General features: G+C 42.1%; 1 protein-coding gene across 4 annotated transcripts in view; it reads left to right on the top strand.

The window, feature by feature from the left end:
- Positions 1 to 14,812, top strand: part of SEMA3A (semaphorin 3A) — a 174,036-nt gene extending 159,224 nt beyond the window's left edge. For all 4 annotated transcript variants that reach the window (XM_058190464.1, XM_058190462.1, XM_058190461.1 and 1 more), the window contains 5 exons: positions 381 to 422; positions 4,735 to 4,892; positions 7,513 to 7,580; positions 10,526 to 10,668; positions 12,350 to 14,812. In XM_058190464.1, the coding sequence (XP_058046447.1) occupies positions 381 to 422; positions 4,735 to 4,892; positions 7,513 to 7,580; positions 10,526 to 10,668; positions 12,350 to 12,805 (867 nt within the window). In that variant the 3' untranslated portion in view covers positions 12,806 to 14,812. The remainder of the gene's footprint in view (positions 1 to 380; positions 423 to 4,734; positions 4,893 to 7,512; positions 7,581 to 10,525; positions 10,669 to 12,349) is intronic.
- The last annotated feature ends 701 nt before the right edge of the window (positions 14,813 to 15,513 follow it).

Raw genomic sequence — 15,513 nt, 5'->3', positions numbered from 1 at the left:
CCTCCCCCTCAGGGTGAGCCCTGCCAGAAGCCCCCATGTGATGAATGAACCCTGTGGAAACAGAGAAGGTTACCTTTCTCCCAGGACCAATGAGCAAGGCAGGGAAATTCCCATGTCAGGAGACGTTCCTGAAAATATTGCAGGGCCATATTGCTGAAAATCCATTTGTGAGCCTCAGAGATACATCTGCCTACCTGCTTTGTAAAGACACTCTCTAACTAACTTAAGAAGATATACCGAATTGCAGTGTGGGAACCTTGGAATGCCTCCATAGCAACCACAAATGCAGTGCAAATGTTTTAAGGCATCCAGGTAGCATCCCATTAAGTAGAGCAGCTTCTTAAATCATCTTTGATTTTAACTCTTATTTTTTGTTTCAGGAACCCACACCTATTTCAGCCATGAAGATTTCCACGAAGCAGGTAGGTATAGACAGAACCTCGAAATTCTTAAATATTTATTGAATTTTCAAAGTGCTTAATTTGGCTTTCTAGGTGTGAATTTTGCTCCACCCCATTTTCATAAATATTTATAATTTCTCACATGGAATCCTATAAGCAAGAAAATGCAAAGTTCTTTTCTATCCTTTCCTAAAAGTGACGTGAAACAACAAGCCAGGGCCTTCTCACTCTTTTAAGGATTGCATTAACTTTAGTGAGTGCTTAAAGCAGCGGCATCTTTTTTCCCCAGGCTGTTTATGTATCGGTGTTTCCCAGTCCTAGTTGAACTTTATAGTCCTTCACCTGAAATTGGGCCCTTTTTCCCCAGGTCCCTCTGACTCACTTGCTTTCAGTAAAGTTCAGTGCAGCCTAAAAGGACCAAACAAAAAAGACTGTATTGACGAAACCGTTAAAGCCAATCTCTTGAACACGTTCTTCGGCTCAGTCTTTGTAAACAGCAACAACACACACCCAATATTCCCCAGCCGTAGTACAGACAATTACAATGATTATGGTGATCTTGTACATATTGATTTTACAGAAGACAACGTTGAAAAGGCAGTACGCAATCTAAAACCATCTCTATCTATTGGACCTGATGGACTATGTGCATACTTCTTAAAAAAGCTTTCCACTGCAATTGCAGAACCTCTAAGCATAATTTTTGAAAAATCTTTCAGTAACAGAACCTTGGTCCTGTTACCCAATCCTACCTATGGTCACAAGCCAAGGTTATACCTATCTTCAAAAAGGGAGACCCTAGCCTAGTTGAAAATTACAGATCAGAAATTTTTAGAAAATTTCTAAAGCTCTTAGTGCCAGAGCCCATTGTAACAACATTGCCAAAAAGGCACTAAGAGTTGTTAACCTAATCTTGCATAGCTTCTTCTCTGGTAATATTGTACTTCTAACTAGAGCATACAAAACATTTGCTAGACCAATTCTAGAGTACAGCTCATCTGTCTGGAACCCGCATTGCATATCGGACATAAATACAATCGAGAGAGTCCAGAGATATTTTACAAGAAGAGTCCTCCACTCCTCTGCTCACAAAAAAATACCTTATGCCACCAGACTCCAAATGTGTTCTGTTCCCCCTTCCACGTCACAGAGAAACGTGAGTTTCACAGTCCTTTTATTGACACAGACCTGATTCTTCTGTAGGAAGCACAAGACTTGGCAGCGACCGCGCAGAGGCCTGCCGAGCTCTGAAGTCTTAATCTCAGACAGAGATAAAAGCACTCGTGTCCAAGCTTACAGGAAACAAAGGCCTTTAACTCCTGAGCGACCGAGCTGCAACACATGCTGGGTAGTTTTTTGCCGTCATGAAGCTCAACGGCAGCTCCACCCGCTTTTATCCCCTATGGGGTGTGGCTCCGTGACTCAGCACTCTCTGAGCCTGCCAGACCTTTTCCTCTGTTGGGCACGCTTATCTTTATGTCGCTGCCTCGGGTCGATCCAGGATTGATCAGCAGCAGCTGGGACTTGGGGCGTTGCCAAGGAGGAGGAGGAGGGTCCGGGTGAGGGAGGCCTTGCCAGCTCCTCTTCCTGGCCTGCAGCTGGAATTTGGGGTGGTGCCAGTGAGGAGGGTCCTGGTGAGGGAGGCCCTGCTGGCTCCTCTCCCTCACTCTCCGAGTCACTCTCCTCCATGAGGGCAGGCTCGAGGGCCAGCTTGGGGGCCAGAACCACAACAAAATGTTGGGCTTAGACAACTTAGAACTACACAGACTTCAATCTGACCTAAGCATAGTACATAAAATTATCTACCACAACGTCCTAACTGTCAATGACTACTTCAGCTTCAACCACAACAATACACGAGCAAATGACAGATACAAACTCAAGGTAAACCGCTCCAAACTCGATTGCAGAAAATATGACTTCAGTAACAGAGTGGTCAATGCCTGGAATGCACTACCTGACTCTGTAGTTTCTTTCCCAAATCCCCAAAACTTCTAAGCTTAAACTGTCTATTGTTGACCTCACCCCATTCCTAAGAGGTCTGTAAGGGGCGTGTATAAGTGCACCTGTATGCCGGTCCTACTTTTCCTTTTTTTTACTTACTCTTTTCATGTACGAAATTATGTTTATACTTTTACCTGCTATTTTATATGTGATTGACTAAATAAATAAAATAAAATAAAATAAATTCATGTCAGAAAGTGGAAGAGCCCCTTTTCAGCAAACCACGTGAGACATTCCACCTTTGAGGTCAGGACTTTTTCAGGCCCTCTGGCCTGCAAGCAGACTCTCCCCATGGTCTTGCTTCTCAATGCAGATGAGAAAAGAGAGAAGCAACCTAAATCTAAGGAGACCTTTCCAGACAGTGAGAACAATTAATCAGTGGATTGACTTACCTTCAGAAGCCGTGGGTGCTCCATCACCGGAGGTCTTTGAGAAGAGATTGGACAGCCATTTGTCTGAAATGGGATGGGGGTCTCCTGCCTGAGCAGGGGGTTGGACTAGAAGACCCCCAGGGTCACTTCCAACTCTGTTAGTCTGTTATTCTGCTTAATTTTTTTCAAGAACACCAACATTTCACAATGTGGCGTGTTCCAAGAAGGCAAGTTAAGTTCTTGAGGTGGCCTTTGAAGGGTTACTTTCTCTCTCACCAAAAGATCGTTGCTTCTGACTGGCTGCAGGACAGGATTCCCTAATGGTTAGGAGTTGAAAGTTGGTCACTGGAGGTTTATCCTGGGATATTCGGCAGGCAAAGCAGAGAGCCTGCTTAGAATCCTTTTTAACGTTATCACAAATCCTTTTTTTAACTTTTTTGTTAATGTTAAATTTTTAAAAGCAATTACGTGTTTGTTTTATTGTTTGTTTGTTTTATAATGATTTATGATTTATTGGTCATGAATGTGCTTGAAAACCCATTAAATATTAGGAGCCTATCTAAAATGAATGTATTTGACATGAAGTATTTTGTCTGGAATTTCTTCCACTGTACAAAGAGAGAAAGAGAGAGAGAGAGATTTAAAAGAATGTGCTATTATGAGAAAAAACTATGCTGAAAACTTTGCTGAGGTGTCAAGTGTGCATGTGTGTGTGAATATCAGAATGCTCTGCTTTTGATTATTTTCACATTCTTTTTTAAAAGAGCCAGTTTCATGTATAACAAGCCACGCATTTAAGGAAGACTTTTCCATCAAAGTTCCCTTCGTGTATTCAGGAGGGATTACAATCTGCCCCCTCCCGATTTCCGGCAAACAAATCTCCAACATTAAAGTACCCTTCATCTAAGGAAGCCCAAGTCATTTGTGCAAAGTGGGGCCCATAAAGTGTCAGTCTAGCCACACAGTTGTGTGATGCGCTCTGACAGATTTCTGGCCTCACATGCTTGCACCGAAGGGGATTTTGAGAACAGGTTGATTCCTGTTTCCAGAGCCTTCAAAGCTGCAGGACTTTGGTGCATTGTTGTTCCTCTTCTGGGAAGGAGGAAACTTTCTTAGGATGAAATGATGAATTTATTATCTCATGATGTGCAAAATATTAGGATGAATTTCCATCCATTGGCTGAAAGAGTTGCTTTTCTCCTCACGGTCAGGGATGAAGGAGCGAAGGGTCCCCTGCTGATGCTTCCAGGCATCTGGGCTGAATCCAGGGCCTTTTCCTCCCTTTCAGCATTTCCAGGGCTGTGCAGGGCTCAGATTGTCTCTCCAAAGTAAGCCTTGGTGTGGAGAGAAGCAGCTGATTTAAAAAGTTGCAGACAAGGCCTACATTTGTGTTCCCAAGTACTCCGAAGCTCTTCTTGCAGATTGTCTCTACAAATCAGCTCCTGAACGGCCAACAGAATCTCTGATTTCATTAAGTAATCTCCAGGTGGCAGCCGTTGGCTTGAGATGAAGCTTGCAAAGCATTGGGCACCCGAGTATCGGAGGACACACATTCAAATTAGGCCCAATAAAGCAGATTTCAGCATTTGAACAGAGAGAAAATGCATCTTTCATAGTGAAGTAAAAGCTGTTGGGTGCACCATGCAGGATGAAGTGTAAATGGATGGACTGGTGGGTGAGAAATAAAAATGTGGAGTAGGACCTCTGTAAGTAGATTCCACTGATTTGTTTGCTGCATCTAATAATAAGCAAAAAGATTCCTTGTGCAGCTCCACTTCCATTAAAAAGTTAGGAGTTTCTTTTGGGGGAGGGATGCATAATTCTACAAGTCCCACAATATTACTGTTTATGTTGCATACAATAGTGGTAGAGGTTGCTCCTGCAAAACCTTGAGTGTAACCCCTGGCCCCCATCGAGTAGTTTACAGTTGCTTCCTTCTTCTCTTTCCAACCCTGCAGCAACAGCTCTACATCGGCTCAGCGGTCGGAGTCTCCCAGCTTCCTCTGCACCGCTGTGACGTCTACGGGAAAGCCTGCGCGGAGTGCTGCCTGGCCAGGGACCCCTATTGTGCTTGGGACGGGGCTTCCTGCTCCCGCTACTTTCCCACTGCCAAAAGGCAAGTCCGAGCATCCCCGCCTCTCTGACCATCTAACCAACACTCCCTCGGTCCCACAGGCAGCATTCTTTGGGCTGCTTTGGTAGTGCTGGGACTGTGCCGAAGACACCAATGTGACAATCAGCTTTCAGAAATGACCAAGGCTTCAGTCCATCCTCTGTTTGTTTCAGTGCCAGTATCTGGTGGTTCATTTCTTCCAGAAGCGCCATTGCCTAACATGTCAGTAAACCGGGCAAGGTGGATTGAAAAAAACCACACAACTCATTTTATATTTCCGTGGAGGGGAGGCAAAGTCTTGTGGACCGGCCCCTCCATAGCCACACTTGCCATGGGATGCACCAACTCGGAAATTTCACATCAGACTTTTTTTTTTTCCTGCAAAGGTCCTTGGCCACATCCTTGCACCCTCCTAACTAGCTCTTTGGAGCTTTTAGGGTGAGGGGTTTGTTGTTTATTGAAGCAATTAAAAACCACAGACTTTGCCTGCTGACTTTGTCTGTCCTGGCTCATAAAATCTCAGGCCTCTCTTTCCTCTCCTTTCGGCCCTGTTAGGCTTGGCCTATTCCTCATGGTGGGGAAACAAAGTGCTGTGTAAGAGAGAGGGGCTTCCATCACAAAAAAATCATCATCGCATTATTTAGGCCTGCAGCCCAGGGATCTGCAGATGGACTGCCAGATGATTCCAGCTTGTCTATGCAAGGCTTTCCTAGGCTAACCATGGAAAAATTTGTCTCCTTTAAATCCACATGATTCCTTAGGAAGATCCCAAGTTCTGACTCACGTTCCTGTAGCACTAGCTCAAACCATGATTCATACAGTGAATTACTTTTCAGAGCCTTCAGATTAAGCCTTTCCTTATTTATTATTGTCATATAATTATTTCCATAAGAGGGGGGTGGGCTTTTTCTGGAACTGACACAAGAAGTGGGATTTTGCATTTATGTATTTCAGAAACAATATGCTCCTTTTCAGAGAAAAGCCTTCCAAAGAAATTTACACCAAGATAAAGAGAGAGAGAGAGAGAGAGAGAAAAGTAAAAAACAACAACACCCATTACAACTTAAAACTAGAACCTATCTTTAAAAGACAGGAGTAAGCACAGGCATTAAAACAACCATGTATTTGTTAATCAGTTTGATCCTTTTTGCTAATTTAAGGAATCATATGGGAATTAAGTGTTGGTCAATATTTTCCAGACCAATTAATTAATGTTCTAGTTCCATTTAAAACAATGGGACAAAATGTTCTTTCTGACTTCTGTTAAGCTTTCCAGAAAAAAAGACAAGAATTCCTAAGCTGTGCCCTGTTCTTCATGGTCTTTGACTTTAGACATTATTTCAGGGTTTTTCAGTTCCAATGCCACCTCTCCACCTTCTCTTCTCTTCTCTTCTCTTCTCTTCTCTTCTCTTCTCTTCTCTTCTCTTCTCTTCCCTTCCCTCCCTTTGGCTGCCTTCTCATTTGTTCTTCTCCAGATGAAGCCTTAGATTCTAGCAACATCCTGGTTTTCTCTTCTTTTCCTAAAGATTCCACTTATATGGCCTGAATGGGGGTCTCTGGTCTTTTGCAATAGGAACACAACAGTGGCAGCCTCAACATGAACAGTATTTTTGCAACATCCTTTTTTAAAAACAATAATAAAATATGATTTTTCAAAACAAAACAATTATTAAGCATCTTGTGGCTCATCCTTGTACTCAGGACTACCTACTGTATATTCCCAATTATCTTTTTTAACAGACAAAGGTTTTGCAAAGAATACTCTCAAATTCTGGATTTAGAGTTTCAGAAAAGTCCAAAGAAATCTCTCTTAGAAACTCCTGTTCCGTGAACAAGACAGTTCCTAAAGAAGCATTCATTAATTTTTGATGGAGGCTATCAGTATGCTTACAAATCCAGTTCTGTTCATAGGTCCTAAAACTGAAATGATTCTAGGTAAAAGAGAAGGCGGCACCTGGTTCAGCCTTTCTTGGATTAGATCCTCTGGTGAGAATGCTTGCCAGAGAAGAAAGGTGGGGTGCAGACCAAATAAAGACCCCCAAGACTGAAAAGGTTCACAGGGAAGAGATGGAGAATAACAAGAATAATGCAGAAAGGAGACATTAGAAAACATGTGTGGAGTTTTCTTTATCAGGAAAGTCAAAGTACTTGAGTTAGCGAAAGCTTCACTGGTCTTATTTTCAGAAGCAAGTCGGGACACTGTAGATTTATTTGTGCATTTATAAAAGTTACACTAAATGTGTGAATCCAACTGTCTACAAATCAATCTGTAACTTTTGTGATAAGCAAAACGCATTTACAGTCTTGGCTAGAATATTCCCAGAAATAATGCATCAGAAGCATTAATTTTTAAGCACAGCCCTGGCTGACAATTATTTATAACAACTTTTCCACAAATGTTGATGAATTCCATTCTTCCATTTTTTGGCCTTGGATCAGATTCCTGAATGTAAACTTTGTTTTAATATCTTGACACATTCAGTGGGCGAATAAGCCTTCATTCTGTGATCAGTTTGCGTTTTGGAACAGAGATAGTCTAGAATATTAATTTCATTTTTAAAAATGCAATGAATGTGATGAAACAATATGATTTTTTCTCTCTCTCTCTCACTGATTCCTGTAGGCGCACCAGACGACAGGACATCCGAAATGGAGACCCTCTCACTCACTGCTCAGACCTTCAACATCCCGGTGAGTTAGAACCCACGGCCGTACTCACAAGACTGGGCAAGGCAGGAACCAAACAGCCAATCAGGCACTTGACTGCTGTCTACTAGAAACCTATAGGGAAAAAATTATACCCATCCCCAAATTCTTTGCATTTTAACTTGACGAAAATCCACCTGGCTCGATTTCTTTTCAAGCGTAATGTGTATACGATTGTTACCTGCCGTGCTATGAACCCTTATCTGAGGCTATCCAGACATAAGAGAGGAGGCACCCCCCAATCTTCACCTTCCAACTCAGAAGGAAAACATTCTGCAAAATGCAGCAGCCCCCTCTGCTGGACAAAGAAAGCCATTGTCACATTTTGCTGATCAATCCCAATGTCTGGATTTGAGTTTAGGGGAGCAGAGAATTGTGCAGAAGCTTGCAGAAAGCTTGCAACTGGGCAAATAAGCAGATAAGACTGCTAGCAGAAACATTGATGAAAGGGCTGTCACCACAGCCGGGAACAGAGGGATCCTTCTGGTCCAAGGTTCAGAACATCGACTGCCAGCTGCCTTTGAACATCGCTGTATCTAATTCTTCCTTTCAACTCTTTTTCCCCTTGGTAATTTCCACGCCCCTCCCCATCTCTTTCCAATGAATCAGTTTTGCCCCAAAAAATCCTTTTAAAAAAAAGTCCTTCCACTTGCATCCTGGAACAAACAGTGAGAACATCTGAATGGCTGCCTTCCTAATTGTTTAATATCTGCTGGTTTGCTTAGCAGTTTTCTTCCCTCAGACTTTCCCTACTTGGGCTCTGATAGCTGAAGCTCATTAAGGTGATATGTTTGATTAGTCTGTCATAACGTGAAAGCAACCGGCCTGCTTGCTGGTTTCCTCCTGGGGACGGCAGTTTAACAAACAGGTTTTGTTGCCAAAGTGGTACACAGCCAACAGGTTCTGGCAACAGATGGCCCTGCAGGAGGCAACATATCTTTCACTTGGAGCACAAAAAAGCTGAAAAGATTTTGATGGCCAAGCTCTCGCCCCCTGAAAGCCCCCAGGAGACCGCCATTAATAAAGGGAATCTGGAATCCAGGCCCTGCCATGGACTCCAAACAGGAAGACTGCCGCATGGAAGCCCCGGAAGCAGTTCAAAGATTAGCTATTTTACCTTGGGATTAGCATTCAACAAAATGTCTGATGAACTCGGCTGCCACCAAAGAAAACGTGCCACGGGAAAATAGCCTCAGCCCACGCAAAGTTAGGCATGCCGGGCGATTGGGCTTAGACATGCCTAAGTCTGCGCAACGTTGAGATGGGAGTCTTTCAGATGCCAAGGAGGACTGGCGGCAGCCACATGAGAGGAACGGAAAGAGCCCTCAGTGCCATTCCAAAATGGCCTCCCCCAAACTGTTGAAATAGGCAGGCTGGGAGCTCTTCCTCATGGCTGAGATAAGTACAACCCGTCTCCACTCTTGAGCTGGCAGAAAATGGCTGGCATCAATTCTGCTACTCATCAACTGCTGTTCTTCCACCTTCTGAGGGCAGGGAATAGGGCTGGCCTCACCTATTGCAGGCCAAGTTACAAACAGAGTTGGTGGATCCCCCTGGCTTTGTTTCTTCTTTGACCAAGCAGCTCCTGCAAGGGGGCAGGTGGGGAGAGTTCGGGGGGATGCTTGGAAGGGCAGGTTTGCCACCTGTATCAGGATTGACTAAGTAACCAGGGACAGGCTTAAGAAGAAACTCAGGGTGAAGTGGAAGGAATGTCCTGCTCAGCTCAACGGCCTTAGTGCCCCTGTTACTTTGGGGCTGTTCCCCAGCATGAGAGGAGAATTCTTCTGAAGGAGTCTCTTTGCCAACTCACACGTTTTGTTAGATGCTTTCAGCTTCCAGCTCTTCCTCAGCTGCAGAGGGCTTGCTTTAGCCACTCTGATGTAGAAGCTGGAGCTCATACCGTCTAATAAGAGAGAGGCTCTTGGTCTGAAAAGATCCTACAGGGCACCTTCTGATTTTCACCTACCATGGGCTGCCCTGATTCTCCTCCCATAGGTGATCCAGGCATGTTGGAGGCAAGGGATGATGGAGCAATGGGTGACAAATGGCCACGTGGTTCTGTGGTTCTTGAAAATAAGAACAGGGAAAAGTTCAGCTATGCAAAACGTGTCAGCAGAAGTAGCGGGAGCACTATAATGTCCCCAGGGGCCACCAAAGTAACAAAGGCTCTCTGTCCTTATGCAGCATAGGACGAGCACTGTTTCCAAAGTGCATTCACTCCACACTTGAAAAGCAAGCTGAGCATCCTTTCAGAAGAATGTTAGGCCTATAATCTTAAGGATGTGACAAATGCTGGTTGGGCAGTGCCTGGTCAAATTAATTCTGGAGTCCCATCTGCCCTGCGACAAGCCAAATGTCTGGGGCCGGAGGAGACTTGCCAGAGCAACGTAAACTGGTTGCTTAGAGCTGATCCCGGATCTAGGCCTCTCTTCATTGTTTAGGATGGGTAGCAATCAAGATTGCTACTTCTACAAACATCATCCATTTACAGCTGTGGCAGCTCAGGGCTGACAAGAGCAGCATAAATCCCAGATTTATGTTATTCTAGAGATGAGATAAGTAATATGAATCCTAGATTTTATTTGGTGGCAATCTCCATGGCATCTAGTCAGCTCCTAGTACAGAAATCGAAAAACATCCCAGGATAAGGCAGTGGCAAACTGCCTCTGGGTTTTTTATGAAGTCACCAGGAGCTGATTTTTATTTTTAAAGACGAAATGTACCCACAAGCTCACATATGTGCAGATACGTACATAATTGTCACAATTTCCCAAGCATCGCTGCTTCAGAAGACCTGGCTTTGCTCTTGTTTCTAAACCATGCTGCCTGGATGAGAGAGTCCTCTTCCACGTGCAGAGGGCTCTGGATGAATGCAGGCAGTCATCTTGCAGCCAGGCTTAAATGATGCCTCTTCTTACTGTTTTCTGCAGATAACCCAAGCGGGACTGGGCTGGAAGAGAAGATTATCTACGGCGTAGAGAACAGCAGTACTTTCCTGGAGTGCAGCCCAAAATCTCAACGTGCTCTGGTCTACTGGCAGTTTCAGAAGCAAAATGAGGATCGGAAAGAAGAGGTAAGAGCAGGTGCTCAAGGTTTGTGTCCCTTGGCCCCTTAATTCTGATGGTCATCATCATCATCATCACTTATTGCATTGTGATCTCCCCCTGAGAACTTCCATTTAGCCTGAGACCAGCTTATCTTGCATTCTGTAACGACAACAATAAAACCTGCTCATTTATTCTATTTCAACATCCAGTGAAACGTTTCCACTGAGAAAAGAGGCTCTCCTGTGTGATGGAAGCCCCTTGGCAATTGGCTCTGATGTCTCCCCTCCTCCCCACAGAATGGTTACCCACAGAATACAGTTAGACTTTGCATGTTTCCAAGGGGATTAAGAATGTAGACGGTGGAGTAGCCTGGAAGGTCCCATCATCACCTCATTTGTAAGAGAGCAAGCCTCTTTTCCAAGTAGGCTAGACAGCTTCACCTGAGCTGGGAAAGTAGGATGAGGTAAGAAGAAAGGAAATAATTGTACAAGGCAGAAAACCGTATTTTGTATGAAGAATTCATAGGTCATTCGTTGCTTGGCAATAGCTACGCATTTTGTAAGATTAGATTCCCAAAGTGTTCTCTGATTCATTTTTTAAAGCATGGGAAAAAATAGACCGTATTTCTGTATCTTCTACATGTGTTGGGCAACGCTCCCATCAACCACAGCCATTCCGTGTCGACTCAAGATGAAACTCGTAATCCCATCAGTCTGGATGGCATCGAGCTGGGAACGATTAACATAGATCATAGAACATTGATTTTGATCTGAACCATAAACATTGATTAAATGTGTTCTATTTATAAATCTTAATGAAATAGATTGATTCAAATACATACTGTGGCTGCTTTAATTCAAATACTAGCCAATTTAATTTTGCTTATGGAACAGTGGGAATAAAAAAAGGAAGAGAAATAGTGTTTTGCAGTGTGAGCAACTTCCCAATGTGTGGACTTCAAGAATTCTGATCATTTCACTCCCTTCTTTTATAATGTTGTATGGTTGGTTTTTGTTTTTTGTTTATTTTATACATTGTTAATAAAAGGATGAGAGAAGAGGAAAAGGAATTCTTCACAATAGCTGTGATCAGTAGGAAACTCTGGGAGTTGAAGTCCGCCATCCTGAAATTTGTCCTATTTGGGGAACCCCGGAGTAGGAGGTTGCAAGCCAAGCCCACCTTTCTTCTCTTGAAAGTCACCCAGACTGATTGTTTCAATTATTAGGTCTCCTCTTACAATACAGAGGAGAGGAGGAACATGCATCCATTTATTATAATGATTGTTTGTCTGTAGTTTGACATCAGTGCTTTTATTGTCTTCAAAGTTTCTTTTCATATTAAAGATGGCTGTTGTAACATTCAATGGATTCAATCATTCTGATCATTTATTGTGTATGCTATGTAGAACAGCATCATCTCAGTGATGTTACTAATGAACCTGGTTTATTTATTGTTTAAACATGTCCATAAAATATATAATAAGTGAAACAAAGTGTTTCTAACACTAGCCTGCACTCATTTTTCAAACTATCCAAGCACCATTCTTTCTTCTTCTCCTTCTCCTTCTCCTCCTCCTGTTCAAAAAGGTCTGAGAACTAGCCTAGACTGATAGAAAGTCTCATCCAATGAGCTATCATGGCTGAACAAAGTTTCAGACTCTGTAGTTCCCTACTTAAACAGGAATTTTCTTTCTTTCTTCCTCCACAGATCAAAGTAAATGACCGTTTGATCCGGACAGAGCAAGGTCTTCTCCTTCGGAGCTTACAGAGGAAGGATTCAGGGCTCTACTTCTGCTATGCTGTGGAGCATGGCTTCATGCAAACCCTCCTCAAGGTCACCTTGGAGATCATAGACACGGAACACCTGGAAGAGCTTCTTCATAAAGAAGAAGAAGGAGACAGTTCCAAGGTCAAGGAGGCCTCCAATGGCATGACTCCCATCCAGAAAGTGTGGTATAGAGACTTCATGCAGCTCATCAACCATCCCAACCTAAACACAATGGATGAATTCTGTGAGCAGGTATGGAAACGGGACCGCAAACAACGCCGGCAAAGACCTGCTAATGCCCAGGTGAACCCAAACAAATGGAAGCATCTACAGGAAAATAAGAAAGGTAGGAATAGAAGGACCCACGAGTTTGAGAGGGCACCACGAAGTGTCTGAGCGACAATTACCTCCAAAAAAACCCTTTTATCCAAGTAAAACCTTGCATAACTGGAAATGAGATGCAATACAGACAAATGTTTTCTATGGCATTTACGTGGATGTTTACAAAGAGCTGGGAAGCTTGAATGATTTCCGCTTGGTTGAAAATGGGCCCCGTTTGCTGAAACATTTTCCATTGGGCTCGTCTCGTTGACCCCCGACATTTCTGGAACGTAAGATGACTCTGAAACCAGCGTATGGTTTTGTGGTTTTGCAGTGAGATGAACTTGCATTTCTCTTTGGACTGAAGTAAAGAGGACTGTCATGCTTCATGCCGCCATTTTCAAAAGGAATTATAAGGAAGAAAAAATGCTCTCTGGGACTTCTCTTGAACTTGACTAAAGAACTGCATGGATTTTGGAAAGCTAAGGAACAGAACCTTCACACTTGGTTGTATGCAAGACTTATACACCCTTTTTGCCTACTAGTTCTCTTGTTTATAAATGTGCTGGAAGAATGGAATTAATACTGTATGCAATTACTCATTAGAGTCACATGGACCCCAACCAATAACTCCCTGAAGCCATGGCAACAGCAGGTGGATTATTCTGGCCCTACTACTGAAGACTTTCCTAACCTTTGACTTAAAGATGTATTTTATTAAACAACTATTTAAATATACCACAACCAATATGCAGTCAAAGATAGCTCTTTTGGGGGGGGGGAGATAGAATAGCTTTTTGTCTGATAATATTATGATATTCTAATTTTTATTTTATTTTATTTTTTAATTAGGAAAAAAGCTCCAGGTTTACTTTTGCTCAGTTTTAATTCCTTGTTTATGAAATTGAGTCAAACAATAAGCAAACTCAACTAAACTGCAGGTGATTTATATTATAAGTACCTTTTATCTAATTTCTTAGCAGAGCTATTCTGACAAGGGTTTTGCCTCATGGAATACTTCTCTTTCCTCGTTTCTCCCATGTTCATTCTGAGCTCCTTCATCTTATCATATGCTTTGATACAAAGAGAAACAGATTGAAACAAATGAAGGGAAACTCAAATGACTTAAGCTGTATATTTTCTTTTTTTTTTTATTTTGGAAGACTGTGAATAGCATTAAAATAGTTCTTCTGCTCATGATCTTATTATATGGATGGCAAAAATAGAACACTCTCGGATGAAAACTCCTTGATTTGTTGACATCTTATAGCCGTGGCTTTCAGCTGGTCTAGAGAAGCAAAATATTCCTCAATTGATAGAGCACCAGACTTGCTTGCCCACATTACAAAGCAGACAATAGTGTGTCATATTTGCGATATGACACAAATCCAAGTTAATGCATGAAAATTTGATCTGAAATAATAATTGTAAATGGGACACATCCTATGTGTTGGAATGTAACATGGAGTCAGGGGTGAATTCCCTGAAAATTAAAAATCTGGAAACCAAGAAGTTAGCAAAACTAGGGTCCTGTCCAAGCTACCCTAAGAAAGCTACCCTGACGCGCAGTGTGTAATTCACCTGCAGTGAATTAAAAGCATGTGAGATTAGAAACTGCTGTATTTCATTGCTGGATGCAAGGTTTCTCCTCTCTATACTATAAATTCATCATGACTAATAAAAATTCCATTGATTTCAGTAGATCCAAATTTTGCTCAGTTTGGACCAAACCCAGTATACTTTTTTCTCCTTGGGCAGCGTTTGCATCTTCTCAAAAAAAAAAAAAAAAGGTTCCCAGAATTTCATACATTTTAAATACAGGAAGCATCTGTATTAATGCTTGTTGGGATGACTTAAAGTGTACTGAGAATTTCAAAAGTTATTAAGATTTTGCCCTGAGCTTCTCATGATAGCAAATGACTTACATCAGCAGTTTTTGAACAGGAGGGCTAACTTTTACAAATCTTGATGTATCTTCCAGTAATGAGCTTTTTAAAAAATGACAAAATGCACCATATTTTTTATTCTTCAGCAGGCATTTTAAGTTGCAGTAATTAAATCTGAATGTGAATATTATTTCTTTTGTGTGCGTGTGTATGCAACTATTCTGCAGTCCTAACCTAACCACATTTATTTTGGCAGAGTTTGCAATGAACTTACTGAACTTTACTTTTGATTAAACAGATTTAGAAGTGTGGCCCCAGAAGCAGATTTGAGAAGGCAGATACTGTGGATGAAATTTTCTGAGTTCACCCATCGCCGTCAGTCGTGCTTTTAATGATGACTTGTTGTTTAAACCACAGTAGACACGAGAAGCTAAGGAAAACTAAGGAAACTTGATTATACCTTAACTCAAGATTTGAAGTTAGCTATAGTTCTCTTTATAAAATAGCTTACAATTCATGCACATATTGGACTGAACTCCAGCAGAACTATGCAAACCAGCAACCTGAACTCCCCATGACTACTCAGTGTTTGCATCCGCAACGGGTGTCTGTTTCACTCCTTGCCCACAAAATGCCTCAGATTATTTATTTATTTATTTTATTTTATTTAATCAAATTTATATACCGCCCTATCTCCCGAAGGACTCAGGGCGGTGTACAGGCATTTAAAAACACATAAATACAATATAAAACAATTAAAAAACTTATTCTAAAAAGCCCGTTAATTTAGAATTAAAAATATAGAATAAAACCCAATTTAAAACCGATAATTTAAAATCTAGCTCAGTCCTGCACAGTTAAATAAATATGTTTTAAGCCCGCGGCGGAAGGTCCGGA

Source organism: Ahaetulla prasina, chromosome 7, assembly GCF_028640845.1.
Source record: "Ahaetulla prasina isolate Xishuangbanna chromosome 7, ASM2864084v1, whole genome shotgun sequence".
In the NCBI taxonomy this organism is placed as follows: Eukaryota; Metazoa; Chordata; class Lepidosauria; order Squamata; family Colubridae; genus Ahaetulla; species Ahaetulla prasina.
Note: the sequence above shows the minus strand (reverse complement) of the source record. Positions and strands in the feature narration are given on the sequence as shown.